This window comes from Entelurus aequoreus, linkage group LG27 (assembly GCF_033978785.1).
Source record: "Entelurus aequoreus isolate RoL-2023_Sb linkage group LG27, RoL_Eaeq_v1.1, whole genome shotgun sequence".
Lineage (NCBI taxonomy): Eukaryota > Metazoa > Chordata > Actinopteri > Syngnathiformes > Syngnathidae > Entelurus > Entelurus aequoreus.
In genome coordinates, this window is record NC_084757.1 from 10,824,355 (window position 1) to 10,846,000 (window position 21,646).

Genomic DNA, 21,646 nt, shown 5'->3' on the forward strand with positions numbered 1-21,646 from the left:
TATATATATATATATATATATATGAAATACTTGACTTTCAGTGAATTCTAGCTATATATATATATATATATATATATATATATATATATATATATATATATATATATATATATATATATTTATTTTATTTATATAGAAAAAAAACAAACAAACTTGAATTTCAGTGTTCCGGTGGCTATCCATTAGATGGCAGTATTGTCCTGTTTAACTTCTCCGTTCATGATGAGTATATCATTTCGGCCACCGTGTTCAATGGAGAAGTCTGTTCTACAAAATTTACAGGCAACATACACCTTCCCCTTCAAACTGTCCTGGATGAACTGAAATTCTTGTTTCCATTCGTTTTGGAACTTGCAAGCGTATTTCTTCATCTTGCTCGTCGACGGCGTCGCCATGTCTGTAATTTCCTCGTTCTTCTGCTTCGTCTCCTTGTTGTGTGCGCAGTTGTGCACTCTACTCTCTAAAAGCCGTAGATGTTATGACGTCATTGGGCAGGCAAGCTGTTTATGTTGTGGGAAAGCGGACGTGAGAACAGGCTGTCCCCACTCAGTCTCAGGTCCGCATTGAGCTGGAGGGGGCGTGGCCTCCAGCTCCGGCTGAATACCGGGAGTTTGTCGGGAGAAAATCTCTGCCGGGAGGTTGTCGGGAGAGGCGCTGAATTCCGGGATTCTCCCGCTAAAAACGGAAGGGTTGGCAAGTATGGATGTTTGATAAGAAATTATCGAGTTCGAGCCTATTCTCGAATCCTCTTATCGAACCGATTCCTTATGGATTCTCTTATCGAGTCCAGATAGGTTGTTGTATATGGAAAAAAACACACAATATTTGGTTTAACAAAAGCTCACTTTTATTATATAATAAAAAAATAAAATCTAATAAATAAATAAATATTGACTGTTACCCCCCTAATAAAATAAAATAAAATAAATAAATATTGACTGTTGTTACCCAAAGTATTTTAAGTGGGATTTTTCAGAAAAACAAATATATACAGTAACACAAAAACAACCTGTCTCTGTGATCACTATAGGTGTATAAATAATAATATAGTGTTAAATAAAATCAGTCCCTTGGGCACAAAACTGAAAATAATACAGCTCTCCAAAAAGTGCACTTCTGCTGCTATTTGACATAACTGTTTGTTATGATGCTTTGACATTTTTGCACTTTATTTCTTTATTGAAAGAAAGTTCTATGAAGAGAAAAGTTGTTTGCAAATGTGGTTACAATGCTAAAAAATGAAAAGTTAAAGCTAAAAAACGAAATACACTTTATTGAGTTAACATTATTTCTTTATAGGGGGAAAGATGTGATGTTATGAGCTAGGGAAAATACAACTATTTGATTGATTGATTGATTGATTGAGACTTTTATTAGTAGGTTGCACAGTGAAGTACATATTCCGTACAATTGACCACTAAATGGTAACACCCGAATAAGTTTTTCAACTTGTTTAAGTCGGGGTCCACTTAAATTGATTCATGATACAGATATATACTATCATATATACTATCATCATAATACAGTCATCACACAAGATAATCACATTGAATTATTTACATTATTTACAATCAGGGGTGTGGAGGGAGGGGTGGGGTGGGGTGGGGGGGGGGATATGGACATCAAGTAGTGGACACAGAGAGAGAGAGAGAGAGAGAGAGAGAGAGATCAGAAGGCATAAGAAAAAGAAAAAGTATCTGCATTTGATTGTTTACATTTGATTATTAGCAATCCGGGGAGGGTGTTAGTTTAGGGTTGTAGCTGCCTGGAGGTGAACTTTTATTGCGGTTTTGAAGGAGGATAGAGATGCCCTTTCTTTTATACCTGTTGGGAGTGCATTCCACATTGATGTGGCATAGAAAGAGAATGAGTTAAGACCTTTGTTAGTTCGGAATCTGGGTTTAACGTGGTTAGTGGAGCACCCCCTGGTGTTGTGGTTATGGCGGTCATTTACGTTAAGGAAGTAGTTTGACATGTACTTCGGTATCAGGGAGGTGTAGCGGATTTTATAGACTAGGCTCAGTGCAAGTTGTTTAACTCTGTCCTCCACCTTGAGCCAGCCCACTTTAGAGAAGTGGGTAGGAGTGAGGTGGGATCTGGGGTGGAGGTCTAGAAGTAACCTGACTAGCTTGTTCTGAGATGTTTGGAGTTTAGATTTGAGGGTTTTGGAGGTGCTAGGGTACCAGGAGGTGCATGCGTAATCGAAAAAGGGTTGAACGAAATTTCCCGCCAGAATCCTCAAGGTGCTTTTGTTGACCAGAGAGGAAATTCTGTAGAGAAATCTCGCTCGTTGGTTAACCTTTTTGATTACCTTGGTTGCCATTTTATCACAGGAAAGGTTAGCCTCTAGAATGGAACCTAGGTAGGTGACCTCATCTTTCCTGGTGATGACACTGTCACCTACTTTTATGGTGAAGTGATTGACTCTCTTAAGTTTGATGTGGGACCCAAACAGGATGCATTCTGTTTTACCCAAGTGGATGGATAGCTTGTTGTCAGCGAGCCAGGTGCAAGTTCTACAGAGCTCAGCACTGAGGATTTTCTCCACCTGTGACTTGTCCTTGCCGGATACCAGCAGGGCACTACCCAGCATGCAACGGGAGTGACGAGCGTGCGCGGTAGCCCCGAAAAGTGTTGTTGCATGTCGCCACCCGGCAGCTAAGAATGAGGTTATGAGCACGCTGTGAAAGTAAACGTCAAGAACTCAGCCAACACGCCTCGTCTGCATTATTTATAATTAGACAGACAACACATATACAGTGTGATTTTGTTTTGTTTACAAGGAAAGAAAAACAAAAGTTAAAAAAGGGAGATGTGTTGTATATATATGTATGTGCTGCGGTTGCTTTAAGAATGTTGCGAGCTGCCGTAAAGGAGGTGCGTTGCTAGCCTGGTTGCTATGTTTCCGGTTGGTCGTAAAAGTGTTCTTCATGTGTTTGTATCCTGCTCAAATCTCTCAGTAAAGTTATTCATTGGATTGTACCTTTTGTTTTGAACTTTATTAAACCCTGGAGCGCTTTTTCCGTTGCATTGTTTTCTGCTTTCGCTATCTGCTCCTAATGACTGAGCTACGTGACGTCATTTCTTGTGATGTCTCACGGGGCATTTCTGGTCGGGACTGGATTGGTCCCAGGGATTCGAATAAAGAACCAACTCTTTTTCTTTACTATAGTGGTCTCGATAACGGGTACCGGTTCTCAAGAAGTGATTAGAGTCAGAGGACTCTGTTCTTTTCTTATCGAACAACCGGGAAAACCGGTTTCTCCTTTGTCATCGGCCTTAAGCACATTACAAAAAAAACAAAAAATAGAGACCCCTGGTGGTGAAATCTATCAAAATGAGGGTGGTCCCAAAAAGGAGACATTTTTCAAATTGACTGGGTGTCTGTTTTAAAAGTGCTCTCCCTCTGGTCAACATATGAAATAACAAGTGTGTGTAAGAAATTTAAATGCGCCCCATTTGGCCAAAATTTATAAAAAGAAAAAAAATGTATATAGAGCAGCGGTAACCAACACGGTGCCCGCGGGCACCAGGTAGCCCGTAAGGACCAGATGAGTAGCCCGCTGGCCTGTTCTAAAAATAGCTCAAATATTAGCACTTACCAGTGAGCTGCCTCTATTTTTTAAATTGTATTTATTTACTAGCAAGCTGGTCTCGCTTTGCTCTACATTTTTAATTCTAAGAGAGACAAAACTCAAATAGAATTTGAAAATCCAAGAAAATATTTTAAAGACTTGGTCTTCACTTGTTTAAATAAATTCATTATTTTTTTTACTTTGCTTCTTATAACTTTCAGAAAGACAATTTTAGAGAAAAAATACAACCTTAAAAATTATTTTAGGATTTTTAAACACATATACCTTTTTTCCTTTTAAATTCCTTCTTCTTCTTTCCTAACAATTTAAATCAATGTTCAAGTAATTTTTTATTTTTTTTATTGTAAAGAATAATAAATACATTTTAATTTAATTCTTCAATTTAGCTTCTGTTTTTTCAACGAAGAATATTTGTGAAATATTTCTTCAAAGTTATTATGATTAAAATTCAAAAAAATTATTCTGGCAAATCTAGAAAATCTGTAGAATCAAATTTAAATCTTATTTCAAAGTATTTTGAATTTCTTTTAAAATTTTTGTTCTGGAAAATCTAGAAGAAATAATGATTTGTTAGAAATATAGCTTGGTCCAATTGTTACCGTAATTTCCGGACTATAAGCCGCTACTTTTTCCCCTCGTTCTGGTCCCAGCGGCTTATACAAGGGTGCGGCTTATTTACGGCCTGTTCTTCTCCGACACCGACGAAGAGGATTTCGGTGGTTTTAGTACGCAGGAGGAAGACGATGACACAATGATTAAAGACTGACTTTTCATATACCGGTAGGCTGGTTATTTTGATAACGTACAGGTGAGCACTTTGTATTACTTTGCACCGTTGTATTATTTGTACTCTGCACGAATGCTGTTCGCCATGTCAAAGATGTGAAAGTTTGATTGAATGATTGAAAGATTTATTGTTAATAAATGGGACGCTTTGCGTTCCCAAACAGTCATCTCTGTCCCGACAATCCCCTCCGTGGTAGCAGGAACCCCTATATACTACGGTAATTACACATCAAAACCCTGCGGCTTATAGTCGGGTGCGGCTTATATATGGAGCAATCTGTATGTTCCCCTAAATTTAGCTGGTGCGGCTTATAGTCAGGTGCGGCTTATAGTCCGGAAATTACGGTATATATTCTAACAAAGTGCAGATTGGATTTTAACCTATTTAAAACATGTCATCAAAATTCTAAAATTAATCTTAATCAGGAAAAATTACTAATGATGTTCCATAAATTCTTTTTTTAATTTTTTCAAAAAGATTCGAATTAGCTAGTTTTTCTCTTCTTTTTTTCGGTTGAATTTTGAATTTTAAAGAGTCGAAATGGAAGATAAACTATGTTTCAAAATTTAATTGTCATTTTTTTTTCGTGTTTTCTCCTCTTTTAAACCGTTCAATTAAGTGTAAATATCATTAATTATTAATAATAACATAGAGTTAAAGGTAAATTGAGCAAATTGGCTATTTCTAGCAATTTATTTAAGTGTGTATCAAACTGGTAGCCCTTCGCATTAATCAGTACCCAAGAAGTAGCTCTTGGTTTCAAAAAGGTTGGTGACCCCTGATATAGAGACATACTGTAATAACTTGAAGTAAATAATGAAGATTTAAAACCAATTCCCGGTACAAACAAAAAATTCCAAAAAAAAAAAAAATTAACTCAAAGCTTACCTTTTTTATATTTGCATAGTATGTATATATTATTATTGTTGTAAATACAAATCCTTATATAGCTAGAAAGGGTGGTCCTAAAAAGGTAGGCATTTTTCAGAGGTCTCAAGAAGGTAACAAATACAAGTATGTGTGTGTGTTTGCGTGTTGATTTCTTCCCCGAAGTTGCAATCGTTCCGTCTTTGCAGCGTTTTCCTGGACAGAAGGTGGACGTGAGGTACGACTACGAGCTTCTGCCCAGCAGGAAGCCAAAGTTCTTAGCGCAGACGGCAGCCCATGTTTCAGGAGCAGCTTTCTACTACCAGCAGTGTGACGTCGCAGACCATCCCTGGGAGAATAAAGTACCCGCATATAAGACCAGCCTTCTTTTTTAAATACAGTTTTGGATTTTTTAAGAGCGAATCAATCGTTTTATCAGATGACCACTTTATTTCAGAGGGAAAAAAAAAGTTTTATTCCTCTCTTTACCCAACAGAAGCTGTACGGCGTGTGCGTGCATCCCACCTTGGGAGGCTGGTTCGCCATCAGAGCGCTGCTGGTGTTTGAAGACGTCAAGGTGGACTCTGAGGTGGTCCAGCCACCTCCTCCCGATTGTGTGCCTTTAAGGGAGGACAGGATTCGGCTGCTGGAGGCGTTCAACTTTAACTGGCAGGTTGGCACAAGCACGTAAACTGCTTCATTGTACATTTGGAAGTCTTTTATTAAGGGTAAAGATGGGTGATATGACCTACATTACATATCATGAGATATATTGCAGCCTTCATGCTTTAACTATATATATATCAAAATTAGAGATGTCCGATAATATCGGCCGGCCGATATTATCGGCCGATAAATGCTTTAAAATGTAATATCGGAAATTATCGGTATCGTTTTTTTTAATTATCGGTATCGGTATCGTTTTTTAAATTTTTTTTATTAAATCCACATAAAAAACACAAGATACACTTACAATTAGTGCACCAACCCAAAAAACCTCCCTCCCCCATTTACACTCATTCACACAAAAGGGTTGTTTCCTTCTGTTATTAATATTGTGGTTCCTACATTATATATCAATATATATCAATACAGTCTGCAAGGGATACAGTCCGTAAGCACACATGATTGTGCGTGCTGCTGGTCCACTAATAGTACTAACCTTTAACAGTTAATTTTACAAATTTTCATTCATTACTAGTTTCTATGTAACTGATTTTATATTGTTTTACTTTCTTTTTTTTTCAAGATAATGTTTTTAATTTATTTATCTTATTTTATTTTATTAATTTAAAAAAAAGGACCTTATCTTCACCATACCTGGTTGTCCAAATTAGGCATAATATTGTGTTAATTCCACAACTGTATATATCAGTATCGGTATCGGTTGATATCGGTATCGGTAATTAAAGAGTTGGACAATATCGGAATATCGGATATCGGCAAAAAGCCATTATCGGACATCCCTAATCAAAATATATCATTTGGTATGTAAATGATAATAGAATAGCCTCATAAAAACGGGTTACAAAGGCTCCTAATTTCGATGCTGAAATAGGCAGTAACATATTGAGTCATTATTTTCTCAAAACTATTATTTATCCACTTGCTCATTTACTGTTTATATCTGTTTACTTTCCGTTGTAACATTGTTCCATCTACACTTTTGTTAAAATGTAAAAAAAACACTTGTACTTCTGTTGTTTGGATACTTAACATTAGTTTTGGGCGATCCTACACATTTGGATATCGATCCAATACCAAGTAGTTACAGGGTCAGTATTGGCCATATCAATGCTGATACTTAAAATTTTCAAGATCATTGAATAAATACATTATAAACAAACAAAAACACGGGATCATGTTGTAACAATATCAATATTTTCAATAATTTCCTATTTTTGGCTCTGATTTAAATCCTGTGACTGATTGTAAACAGAAGTCACCAGAAGTATATCACCAAGGAGGCGTGGCTACAGGACAGAGTTCACAAATCGGAAACTTTTTATTTTTTAAGTTTTTTGCACATATGGCATAGAGTACTTTTACATTACATTTGCAATGATAATTATATTTTTTTAAATACCTACAAATTATGTGGTACATTACATGGGACATGTAAGTGTCAAAAAGACAGCCAAAAAAGGTTGGTAGATGAGAATAAATATGAAGGTTTAATATGGTGTAGAAATGCACCCAATTGAAGGCAATGTCGTCTCGATTTAAAAAAAAATTATTTCGGGGTTTGTGTGGCAGCAGCACTTCTTACTGATATAATTTTTCTTTTTTTTCCTCAATTTTCCTCTTTTTTTCCTCAAAGGATGCTCACATGCTTGCATTTAGAAAAAAGTAAAAATGGCACTCTGTACACAAACTAGACATACGTCCTTAATTGAACAATATTTCCATCTAAAACAGCACATTTGGCCGCAATAATTTAAATAATTATTGCGGCCATTAGGTGTCCCCCAAATTGCAATTACCACTCAACTTCAAAAGCGTAAATCTGTCTGAAGGTTTGTGTTTTTCATACCAATCATTGTTGTCTGAGCAATTTCACTCATTCAAAACTTTTCTAACAGTGCTGGTATCGTATCAGGTTAATATCAGTATCGGCCAATACTCAAGGCTCCAATATCGGTATTGTACGGGGGTCTTCAACTTTGAGCTTTTTTGGTAATATATCTGTCTTTATTATAATACCATACCATACCAACTTTATTTATAAAGCCCTTTAAAAACAACCACGGTTGAAGAACAAAGGGCTGCACACCACAAAGAAATAGAGGCAAAGGACAGACAAAAAAATAACATTTAAAACAGAGGTAAAATACACATTGAAAAAGCAAATACAAATTATCCTAAGAACAATTTGTTAGATAAAAAGCAGTTAAAAACAGTTTAAAGTCTCATGCTGGGTTAAAAGCCAGTGAATAAAAATAGGTTTTAATACTACTGCTACTACTACTACTACTACTACTACTAATAATAATAATAATGTAATATATCAAATGAAAATACCTGAGGTTGATTGCCTTTCTCAGCATTTAAAAAAAATAAGATACAAAAAAAATAAAAAAAATTGGATTAATTAATTACAGATCATAACTATTTTCCGGACTGTAAGACGCACTTAAAATACTTTTTTTTCCTCAAAACTCGACAGTGCGCCTTATAACCCGGTGCGCCTAATGAATGGAATAATTCTGGTTTCGCTTACCGACCTCAAACAATTTTATTTGGCACATGGTGTAATAAGTGTGACCAGTAAATGGCAGTCACACATAAGAGATACGTGTAGACTGCACTATGATGGCAATATGACTCAACACCAACACCAACATTTTATATGTTCCATTGAAAATATAGAACATTACACACGGCTTTATCTTTTGACACTTCTTCCACTCCCGTCCTTGCACGCTACGCCGCTACAACAAAGATGACGGGGAGAAGACGCTGTGGAAGGTGAGCCACGTAAATAAAACCGTCCACAAAACAGTGCATCCAGAAGCGATCTGTCAGAAAGCGGCTTGAAGATGATCTGTAAAAAATAATCCATGCAACATTTTGACCAAAGAACCACCATCACATGTTATGTAGACCAGTGTTTTTCAACCTTTTTTGAGGCAAGGCACATTTTTTTTTCCATTTAAAAAATACGGAGGCACACCACCAGCCTAAAACGTTAAAAAATAAAACTCCACCAGGTCCTCCTCGTGCCTTATTTTGAGTTTGATGGTGTGTTCCTGTGAGTATTGCTTTAGTTCTTGTCTTGTGCTGTTATTTTGGTGTTTTCCTGTAGCAGTTTCATGTCTTCCTTTGAGCGCTATTCCCCCGCACCTGCTTTGTGTTAGCAAGCAAGGCTATTGCAGTTGTTGCTATTCTTCTTTGTGTGGACATTGTTGCTTGCCATGTCATGTACGGATGTACTTTGTGGACGCCGTCTCTGCTCCACACGCTGTAAGTTTTTGCTGTCGTCCAGCATTCTGTTTCTGTTGACTTTGTAGCCAGTTCAGTTTTACTGTCGTTTTACATAGCCATCCCTATGCTTCAGTGCCTTTTCCTTTCCCTTTTGTTCATTTTTGGCTTAAGCCTTACATACCTTTTTACCTGGACGCTGTGGTCTGCATATTGGGATCACAGTTCTACAGCCGAGTTCTACACAGCACGGACACTAAGGAACGGCACAGTATTTGCAGATTATAATTATTGATTCGCAAAAAAATATTTTTTGGACCAATTAGGTGAAGTTGCACAATTTCCCACGGCACACCAGACAATATCGCACGGCACACTAGTGTGCCGCGGCACAGTGGTTGAAAAACACTGATGTAGACCACAAGGAAGTGTTTTAAATTCAGAAAAAAAATAAAAATAATATGACTCCTTTAATGCGCCCTATAATCTGGTGCGCCTTATATATGAAAAAATGACTGAAAATAGACCATTCATCGGCAGTGCGCTTTATGATCCGGTGCGCCCTATGGTCCGGAAAATACGATAATCAAATTTTTTTCTATTAATCACCTGATATTTCTATGTTTATTCAAGCTTTTTTCCCCGCCTTGTGCATCGCCAGGACTGGAGCTACAGAAACATCATCACGCCCGCTCAGACCTACTCTCAGAAACAGAAGGACTACTTTGCCACTACGCCCGCCGAGCGTCACAGTCTGCTCCAGAGTTGGGGTCTCCTGACAAATTTGGACCAGCCCCCTGCACCCGAATGCAGCTCAGGTGAATTCAATCAGACGAACGGACATGGCTAAGCTCCGGTGACATTTTTTGTTCTGAATAAGACACTGGAGGCATTCTTTTTTTCCCCTTCTTTATAACATTTGCTCTTGAGCTGCTACATCCAAGCAGGTTGATTTATGCAGACTTTACCACCTTGTTACCAGTTTGGAAGTCATTTTTGTGCCTCTGTCACACTCTACAACTGGAAACAGTTGCATTTTAAATGGAAAAGCTCTAAAAAATGTACATATCGGCTATGTAAATATTAACGGGGAAGGAGATACATTTAATGATATCAGACCCCAACATGGTCACACAATGACATGAGGGATATTGTTTGGGGGTATTTTCATATATTTTTTTTATTGCTGGCACATTAAGTCATTGTCAATCATGGGTCATATTTTCTTGAAGGTACAATTGAGATTTAAAAGGAAAATAAAGCACTTACAAAAAGGATGATTAATTTATTTAGCGTTGTCTGAAATGTCAAATTATATTTATATTTGTACAACAATGATTTAAAATGATAATTATACATGCATAAAAAAATAAATAAATGAAATTAATACATGTGTTGAAGTTTGAAAAATGATAAAATAAAAATATATACATGTATTGATTAAAAAAAATTACACATTTTCTAAAATAATATATTTGTAATAATTAGAGATGTCCGGTAATATCGGTCTGCCGATATTATCGGCCGATAAATGCGTTAAAATGTAATATCGGAAATTATCGGTATCGTTTTTTTTATTATCAGTATCGTTTTTTTAAAAATTATTTTTGATTTTATTTTTGATTTTTTTTAATTAAATCCACATAAAAAACACAAGATACACTTACAATTAGTGCACCAACCCAAAAAACCTCCCTCCCCCATTTACACTCATTCACACTCATTCACACAAAAGGGTTGTTTCTTTCTGTTATTAATATTCTGGTTCCTACATTATGTATCAATATATATCAATACAGTCTGCAAGGGATACAGTCCGTAAGCACACATGATTGTGCGTGCTGCTGGTACACTAATAATACTAACCTTTAACAGTTAATTTTAAAATTTTTCATTAATTACTAGTTTCTATGTAACTGTTTTTATATTGTTTTACTTTCTTTTTTATTCAAGAAAATGTTTTTAATTTATTTATCTTATTTTATTTGATTCATTTTTTTAAAAAGTACCTTATCTTCACCATACCTGGTTGTCCAAATTAGGCATAATAATGTGTTAATTCCATGACTGTATATATCGGTTGATATCGGTATCGGTAATTAAAGAGTTGGACAATATCGGCATATCGGATATCGGCAAAAAGCCATTATCGGACATCCCTAGTAATAATACATTTTTCGTTACACAACAGTCTGGATCAGGCCTGGGCAATTATTTTGACTGAGGGGGCCAAATTTAGAGACAAAAATGTGTCTGAGGGCCGATACATCTGATTTTTAGGAACCCTAATACAAAACTCACAATAATGTCTGATTGAATGCTAAAATAACGCTTTAAAAACAGAATGGTATTTTATATTTTTTTACTGAATGAGACACCCAGAATGTACATGAAAATAAAAAATGTGAGATTTACAATATTAACTATGAAGGATAAAACACTGAATATTGACAACACATGAACGTCACACACCCTTTCGATCGACATATTTTATAGTCAAGCGAAACGCAAGAAAAATGCAACAAACACAGCGAAATATGAAGGCGAAGGGTAAAAAAAACAACATTTTCAATCTGATACATCTGATACATCACTAAGCTTTAGAACTTTGTTGTAATAATCTCCTTCCGCGTCTGTCCCTGACACCCGCATTTCAGGCTGACACTGTGGAAACGCTCCCCACCCACACTGCTTGGTGCCTCGTCTGAGCTGCTGTGACTTAGATTACCATAGTAACTAATTAGATTACCATAGTAACTAGTATATCATGCAAAAGCACGTATTCCAACCATTAAAATACTTTATATAGCTCAAGACTTACGGTAATTAGAAAACATCACTGCACCATAATGGCAGCTACACTTTCCATCCTAAAGATCTAAAAACATTATTTGGGAATGTCCGGCGGGCCAGACTAAAAATCTTAACGGCCATGTGGCCCCGGGCCTTAATTTGCCCAGGTCTGGTCTTGATGATAATTGTATTGCCTGCAATAAAAGGTCAGTTGAACATGTTCACGCTATAGCCGCTAGGTGTCAGTATTGCAGTGCTCTGTAGACATGACCCTCCGCCCTGAATGAATGGTCATGTTTTCACATTATATTAACTTACATCCTGCGTTCTATTTAAATGTTAGTGCCATAGCTTGGTGATCTTTGAATAACTTAATTCCACACAGCTGCACTTTCTCTTGCACTTTTCTCCCATGAACTTCTCACCTGAGCACGTTCTCCCACCGCTGCCATTACAGTAGAACTATCTGTGCACTGAATCAGCATTCTAGCACAGGCCTGCCGAGAGGCGAACCACAGAGTTAATTATACTCCTACTGATACTGATCCCACCTCCATCTATTTCACTTTCTATCTATCTTTCTTCCATCCATCCATCCATCTGCTCACTGCTGTTACTGTATTAAAATGTAACATTTTTTATGTGTGTCAGCAGCAACTTTTTTGATTCTGTTTTTTTTTTTTATTATTATTTTTAATCAAAAGTCATAAAACATTAACATGCCATCTAGAGGACAGTTCCATGTTCCACTGCTAATTTATACCAGTGATTTTAATAAAGAAACATATTATTATTAATACTCATGATATTACATTATGATTATTGTTATTTTAATGCCCACTGTACCTTTTTAAAATACATTTGTTTTGGCCTAAAATTATTGTGGTACTTTTGGCACTTATTTCTACATTCAAACAAAATAAACAGTATATATATATATATATATATATATATATATATATATATATATATATATATATATATATATATATATATATATATATATATATATATATATATATATATATATATATATATATATATATATATTTTTTTTTTTTTTTTTACAATATAATTGTATATAAAAACTACTCCTATTCATATTTTTATTCCATGCAACTACATCAGTTTTTTGCATGTTTTAACCAGGGCATTTTTATTTAAAGCATTAGAATGGAATAGAATAGAAAGTACCTTAGTGATCCCTGGGGGAAATTCAGCACCACAGTTCGCTCACAATAGACAATAAACACTTAGGTATTTTTTACATGTGAATAATAGAAATACAGTCTATTATACAGCATTATTCACATGTGAATAACATAAATACAGTCTATTATACAGCATTATTCACATGTGAATAACATAAATACAGTCTATTATACAGCATTATTCACGTGTGATTAATAGAAATACAGTCTATTACACAGCATTATTCACATGTGAATAACATAAATACAGTCTATTATACAGCATTATTCACGTGTGATTAATAGAAATACAGTCTATTACACAGCATTATTCACATGTGAATAACATAAATACAGTCTATTATACAGCATTATTCACGTGTGATTAATAGAAATACAGTCTATTACACAGCATTATTCACATGTGAATAACATAAATACAGTCTATTATACAGCATTATTCACGTGTGATTAATAGAAATACAGTCTATTACACAGCATTCATGTGAATAACATAAATACAGTCTATTATACAGTATTATTCACATGTGAAAAACATAAATACAGTCTGTTACATAATTATTCACATGTGAATAATATAAATACATTATACATTTAAGTACAGTCAAAAAAGAACATATGCATTATACAGTCTTTTATTCTCTTTATTACTTTATTTATTACTCTTACAACTTTTTTTTAAAGTACTTTTCTGTATTTAGGTGAAACAATATTTAAACATTTTTAAAAACATTTTAATTGAATTAAATTGATGTGTACTAAAATGAAAACATGGGAGAGAAACTGTTAAGTAATTGTTGTTTTTGTGGAAAAAAATTACATTTAATTAACCCTCAGGGGACAAAGTCTGACTTTTTTGTTCTTTCACAAATTTTTGCTGTATTTTAGCCATAATGTTTGCTGTGTTACTCTTAATATATATGATGTTTTCTTTGGTGAGTTTTTTAATGTTACATTTTAAAATTTCAATGTCCAATTATTTCACAAGAGGATGATACACTGACACTGAACAATATCCCAAAGTCAAACAGGACATAAAAGTCCTTCAAATTAAAACATTTTCGATTATTATTATTATATATATTTGTTTCTCTTTTTCTGCTCAAATATCTCAGTCAATTTCAGCCTTAAACAAAAATATCAAACATCTAGTGTTTTTTTTTGTTGAGAAATGTAACCCTTTGAAGGCATTTTGATCAAATTATGTCAGTTGTCAACTATCAATCAATCAATCAATGTTTATTTATATAGCCCTTAATCACAACTAGTATACATTTGCATAATGGAATGGAATGTTATTGCCATTGCACTTAAAAAGTACAACAAAATTAGTTTTCAGTACAACCTGTCCAAGAACAGACATACAGTAGACCGAGCAGAAAAACTGATGTGTCCCGCCCCCCCACAAGGGCAGCATCCCGTAAAAAGGTAAAAAAACAAAAGTTAAACATGGGGGGAGAAGGCGGAGAAAAAAAGCTACTCCCAAACTAATTATGTTCAAAATTCTTGTGTTCGGACAAATCTTTTTTTGTGTAAGAAAGGTTTCTTACCTGCTGACATTCGTCAGCGCTGTCGTAGCTTCCTGGTGTGACGTGTCTAAAAGCAGCTGACCGGGTAAACTTTCAAAATAAAGTTCCCCGTGTACAGTAAGTGTGTGTACGCAAGCTTAAAGAGTCACTTGTTTCTCAAACTTAGTGCTCTGACAGAGTGTTTTCGCAATAACAGCCATTCAGTCCAATAAAAGTCAACAAAAAAAGACGGAGAAGGAATTTAGAGCTACTTTGCTGCTCCGTCACGTTGCGACAACCTTGCCAAGCCGTTCCAGCGGTAAAACAAATACCAAGCTACAATGTTTGTGTTTGAGTGAGTGAAAACTAATGTAAAGATTTCACTCTAACCATCCATTTCTGGTCCTCAAATTGATCATAACTTTGCCTTGCAGAACAGACAGCTTCTCCAAGATGTTATCCAGTTTGCGATTTAGTTCAGAAGCCACAAAGGACAGAGTGCCCACAGCTCTGCCCATCCTTCAGTTAAATGTGGCAGCTCTAGGGTACCTTGAACGGCTCGCAAGCATCTTCCAAATTTGTCATTACACCAGGGCAACGCTTACTCCAATCAGCAGATGTCCGAATAGGTAGATGTCTTCAACGTTTTCGACTGAAAGAATCACCAAGCACACGACCCAACACTTTTCCCAAAAGTCCAGCATCAAAAGTTCCGTCAGGACAACCAGGTTCCCCTAAACCCGAGCTTCTCGTCGAGAAGATCTTGTCAATTTTGTTGAGAGGAAAGTTGATCAATTCCATTGTTTAGATTTTGTAAAGCAGTGCAAAAAGAGGCTCCAAGAAAGTTAACAAGACAAGACGAAAGAAGCAAAGGCAGGATAGATAAGGGAGCGGGAAGGGAAGCGCCTATCTTCGTTAAGAGCCAGAAAGAAAAGGACCATATTAGTTAAGTAATTCAAACATTTGACATTAACTGCTCAAAAGGCCTTCAAATGGGTCAAAAAAACATTACATGTTTTATTATTATTCAGTGTTTCCCACACATTCATTTATGTGTGGTGGCCCGCCACGAAAGAATTACGTCCGCCACAAATAAAAAAAATTTAATAAATTAAAATTAAAAATTAAAAAAAAATTTTTTTTTATTATTATTTTTTTTTTATCCTCTCCAGCTTCTCAGGCAAATCATATAGTTGATGTAGATGCCCATATCGGCTGTTCAGATTTACTTTACAAAAGAGAAGTGTAGGATACTTCTCTTGTTGCCTTATTTGTATTTGACTTTATTAAATGTATTTATATTAGAAACACAACATGTGTATATAACAAAGAGTGCAATGTCTGCAGGCAGTAGGAAACACATGGTTAAGTGTAGGGAGTAAAACTGATTGCAGTCTAAAGTTTAAGATTTTTGGAGCTCTTTGTTCAGTGGATCAGATGTTTGATGAAGCTCTGTGTCTATCTACCACCACTACTGTTTTCTGTTTATTTGTTACTGACTGTGGCAGGACACCTCTGCCTCTGTTTCACTTTATGTTGCTGGTAAATAATATGGTTGTAGTAGTAGGCTAAAGTTAAATTATTTAGTATGCACTAATTAAAGGGGCAGAGCTTTGAGACATTTTAGCTTTTATATTTTATAAGATATATTTTTTGTAAGAACCACAATTAATAAATATATTTCAGTGAATAACTTATTGTTCAAATCTGTATATAAATATGTACATAAAGTGTTGTAATTATATTGTAAAATGGATGGATGGATGGATGGACGTTTAAAACAAAACTGTTATTATTAATTAGTAAGTATACATTTTTTGAGCCTTTTTAGAGAAAATCAAATCATTGTAGTAAATTATGCAAATTACTCGATGATGTCATGGTGACCACGCCCATAGCCACGCCCCCACCGCCACAGGTATCTTGGCAGTTTATGGGAAATACTGTTATTATTATTATTATTATTAAGACATTTTTGTCAAAAAATTTAAAAATATTGTATCCAAAATGTAACCCTTCAAACACTTCAGGAATTGTACATCCAGTTTTTGTTGAATTATAATTAAATGTATTAATAAATGAGGGCAGCACGGTGTTACAGGGGTTAGTGCATGTGCCTCACAATACGAAGGTCCGGCGTTCAATCCCGGGCTCGGGATCTTTCTGTGTAGAATTTGCATGTTCCCTCCGGGTACTCCGGCTTCCTCCCACCTCCAAAAACATGCACCTGGGGATAGGTTGATTGTCAACACTAAATGGTCCCTAGTGTGTGAATGTTGTCTGTCTATCTGTGTTGGCCCTGTGATGAGGTGGCGACTTGTCCAGGGTGTACCCCGCCGACCGCCCGGATGCAGCTGAGATAGGCTCCAGCACCCCCAATAGGGACAAGCGGTAGAAAACGGATGGATGGAATAATAAATGAATTCCTGCATTTTCATATAAAAAAGGGCCCTATGCACAGTGCGTGACATGCGTATTGTGAGCGGCGGCCCTGGTTTTAATATACTTGAAAAGTTTGCGAGCACGGGCAAAAATGTACGACTTGTAGTGCAACCTGGGTGTTAAACTATTAGCACCCTCTACCAGTGTGTTCCATTGACACAAAATCTGGTGTACATGTGCATATTCCGCAAGGGCGGCCAATTTGGTGTGGTTTGCTACAACATGCATAAACATACTGATGCTGTGAAGCGGATTTTGGGTGTAGAGATGAAAAGAGCAGAAAGCAGAGCGAGCGAGCAAGAGCTGGAGTGGTGTTTGATGAGTTGTGGATCAGTGAAGCAGCGTTATCCGCCCACAGGCCTCCGTTAACAAGGAAGCGAGGGGAAAGGCCAGCAGCGTAGCAACAACGCAGGAGCAACTGAGGACTGAGTAGTGGGATGAAACCAACCCAACGTCCTTTTTTCATCAGTTGTTGCGCTGATTACACTTTTTATTGCTGTTTGATGTACAGTAGTACCTCAACTTTACAGCTATATTGGTTCTTAACTCAACGTCTCACATTGATAAAGTTAAAGTACCACTGATAGTCACACACACACTAGGTGTAGTGAAATTAACCTCTGCATTTGACCCATCCCCTTGTTAACCCCCTGGGAGGTGAGGGAGCAGTGAGCAGCAGCGGTGGCCGCGCCCAGGAATCATTTTTGGTGATTTAACCCCCAATTCCAACCCTTGATGCCGAGTGTCAAGCAGGGAGGTAATGGCTCCCATTTTTATAGTCTTTGGTATGACTCGGCCGGGGTTTGAACTCATGACCTACCGATCTCAGGGCGGACACTCTAACCACTAGGCCACTGAGCAGGAAATGAATGGAAACCAATTTAATTGGCGCGTGGCCCTTCCAATACCTGCCATTTAAAAAGAAAAATTAACTTTTAGATAAGAAATATTTGATAGAAAACATAATAAAATGTACTACTAACTAGAGCTGTCCGATAATATCGGACTGCTGATATTATCGGCCGATAAATGCTTTAAAATGTAGTATCGTAAATTATCGGTATCGGTTTCAAAAAGTACAATTTATGACTTTTTAAAACGCCGCTGTGTACACGGACGTAGGGAGAAGTACAGAGCGCCAATAAACCTTAAAGGCACTGTATTTGCGCGCCGGCCCAATCACATAATATCTACGGCTTTTCACACACACAAGTGAATGCACAGCATACTTGGTCAACAGCCATACAGGTCACACTGAGGGTGTCCGTATAAACAACTTTAACACTGTTACAAATATGCGCCACACTGTGAACCCACACCAAACACATTTCGGGAGAACATCCGCACCGTAACACAACATAAACGCAACTTAACAAATACCCAGAACCCCTTGCAGCACTAACTCTTCCGGGACGCTACAATATACACCCCCCGCTACCCAACCCCGCCCACCTCAACCTCCTCATGCTCTCTCAGGGAGAGCATGTCCCAAATTCCAAGCTGCTGTTTTGAGGCATGTTAAAAAAAAATCATGCACTTTGTGACTTCAATAATAAATATGGCAGTGCCATGTTGGCATTTTTTTTCCATAACTTGAGTTGATTTATTTTGGAAAACCTTGTTACATTGTTTAATGCATCCAGCGGGGCGTCACAACAAAATTAGACATAATAATGTGTTAATTCCACGACTGTATATATCGGTATCGGTTGATATCGGAATCGGTAATTAAGAGTTGGACAATATCGGGATATCGGCAAAGAAGCCATTATCGGACATCTCTACTACTAACAGTTACAGTGGTTTTATGAAGTAATACGGTATTATAGGATATAGGATTATAAGGCGCACTGCCGATGTGCGGGTCTATTCAGGTCTTTTTTCATACAAAAGGCGCACCGGATTAAGGCGCATTAAAGGGGTCATATTATGATTTTTTTCTGAATGTAAAAGACTTCCTTGTGGTCTACATAACATGTAATGGTGGTTCTTTGGTCATAATGTTGCATAGATGATGTTTTACAGACCATTTTCAAGCCGCTTTCTTCAGGATGCGCCATTTTGTGGGCGGTCTTATTTACGTGGCTCACCTTCCACAGCGTCTTCTCCCCCGTCATCTTTGTTGTAGCGGTGTAGCGTGCAAGGACGGGGGTGGAAGAAGTGTCAAAAGATGGAGCTAACTGTTTTAATGACATTCAGACTTTACTTATATCAACAACGGAGCAGCATCTCCTCATCCGTGGCTCACTAGTGCAACAACGCCGGAAATGTGTCCCGTGAAAAACCGTCCGACCGGAACTCTCTAATAACTAAAGTTCTTTGGGTGAATAATGTAAACTCACTACACCGGTAGTTTTTAGCGCTTCCATAGCGAGATATAAGTTAGAACTTTACACTACTTTATACTAGAAATGGCAACAGCGGAGGATGAATGTCCCATAACAAGAAGATAGAGAAAAAGAAGAAGCTCATCTGCTACGGTATTGGCACGGACTACAGTGGCGAACGCGCGCACATTTTCAGGATTTATGCAGATCTCAAATACACATCAGAAGGTAAGAAAAGTTGGTTTTGCATAATATTGTAAAACAAAACGCTAGATAATGTGTCTGCTAATGGGTGCTATTTTGCGGTCCTTATACACACACCATAGTAATACTTGTATCTCTGACTACGGTAGCCGTAATGGGCCGACAGTCCATCAAGCGGTGCGGCTTCAAAGTCATACTAAAAGACAGATTTTTGAGTGCCGTGTGTAATGTTCTTTATTTTCAATGGAACATTTAAAGTTTTGGTGTTGTCTATTGCAGTCTACACATATTTCTTATGCGTGACTACCATCTACTGGTCACACTTATCATTACACCGTGTACCAAATAAAATTTGAGGTCGGTAAAGCACAACCAGAATTATTCCATAATTTATAAGGCGCACTGCCGATTTTTGAGAAAATGAAAGGATTTTAAGTGCGCCTTATAGTCCGAAAAATACGGTAATAATGTGCAGCTTTTACCTTGGAGAGTGGACTTCTATGGTATCACCTTCCAGCTGCTTCTCTATCACACAGACAATCAGCAGCTTCTCCATATTTTTATGGATAAATACCCACCGTTTAGATATTATTTTAACATTCTTGACTGGCGTTAAGACTCCCTCTGCTTCAGTATGGTGCAGACTCAAAGTGGTATACTTGAATTGCTTCGCCAAGTTGATGACACGCTCTGTCATGTCGCTGATGATTATTTTTCCTTCAATTAATATCATCCACTTCTTCTCCTTTCCCATAGTTGGAAAACAACGTTTTGTCGATCTCTAGCTATAAGCTAATGCTAGCGGGTGAGGTGGGGGCAGGGGCTCAGTTAGAAACAACAAAACTGAAAAAAACCTAATGCACCAATAAGCACATATGAGCACATATTACAACAAACAAAAACTCGAGACTTGCAACGAGGGGGAGGGGGATGCATCCGGCCTGAAGCTGCTACGTAGTCCATCATACCGCTGTGCATATCTAAATAGTAGTAGTACTAGTAGTCAATGGGTGCGTGTTTGTCCGTAAACCTGCAAGTCACTCCGTTCGGCGTCACAAAACAGGGTCAAACATCCTAGGTGTCCTTGAAGAAGGGGGAAGGGATTTCAGAGCGTCTTTTGCTACAATGGTCTCACTGGGGTGTTTACAGCATGATCTTGCCAAGGCCAGTGCAGACGGGGCCAAATTGTAGATAAGGATTGTTTTGGTTTGGACGAGTAGACACGTTCCAATGATTAGTCTGCTCTCGTTGTCCGTTCTGGCCCTCAAATTGATCATAATATTGCCTTTCAGGGCGGAAATCTTCTCTGAGATGTTATCCAGTTTGCGATTCAATTAGAAAACTGTCAAAGTCTGAGTGCCCTCACCTGTGCCAAACCCATCCAGCACGACGGGCAGCCTCTGGGCTCCTTGATCGGCTTTCGAATTTATCAATAGACCAGAGCAACGCTCGGTCCAACCAGCAGATGACCTGTTATCACAGTTCTAAAAAGATACACATCTTCAATGTCTTCGACTAAAAGAATCAACAGACACGCGACCCTCCACTTCTCCCAGGAGTCCATTATGGACACACAGGTTCCCCAGGATCTGAGCTTTTTATTGAGAAGGTCTTGTCAATTATGTTGAAGTCAACTAATGGCGGGGATGCTTGTAACGCAAATTTTTGATGGTAACTGAGAGACAGGTACAGTCTTGGTCAAAAGTTTACATACACTCGTAAAGAACATAATGTCTTGGCTGTCTTGAGTTTCCAATAATTTCTACAACTCTTATTTTTTATGATAGAGGGATTGGAGCACATACTTGTTGGTCACAAAACAGAAATCATGAAGTTTGGTTCTTTTATGAATTTATTATGAGTCTACTGAAAATGTGACCAAATCTGCTGGTTTAAAAGTATACATACAGCAATGTTAATATTTGGTTACATGTCCCTTGGCAAGTTTCACTGCAATAAGGCGCTTTTGGTAGCCATCCACAAGCTTCTG

General features: G+C 37.2%; 1 protein-coding gene across 6 annotated transcripts in view; it reads left to right on the plus strand.

Annotated features, from left to right (window-relative positions):
- LOC133644392 (cyanocobalamin reductase / alkylcobalamin dealkylase-like) overlaps window positions 1-21,646 on the plus strand; it is a 137,086-nt gene that overhangs the window by 834 nt on the left and 114,606 nt on the right. For 5 of the 6 annotated variants that reach the window (XM_062038815.1, XM_062038816.1, XM_062038818.1 and 2 more), the window contains exons 3-5: window positions 5,460-5,612; window positions 5,747-5,923; window positions 9,833-9,989. In XM_062038815.1, coding sequence (XP_061894799.1) covers window positions 5,460-5,612; window positions 5,747-5,923; window positions 9,833-9,989 — 487 coding nt within the window. Of the gene's footprint in view, window positions 1-5,459; window positions 5,613-5,746; window positions 5,924-9,832; window positions 10,422-21,646 lie in introns of those variants that run through there. The other variant, XM_062038814.1, reaches the window with a different exon arrangement.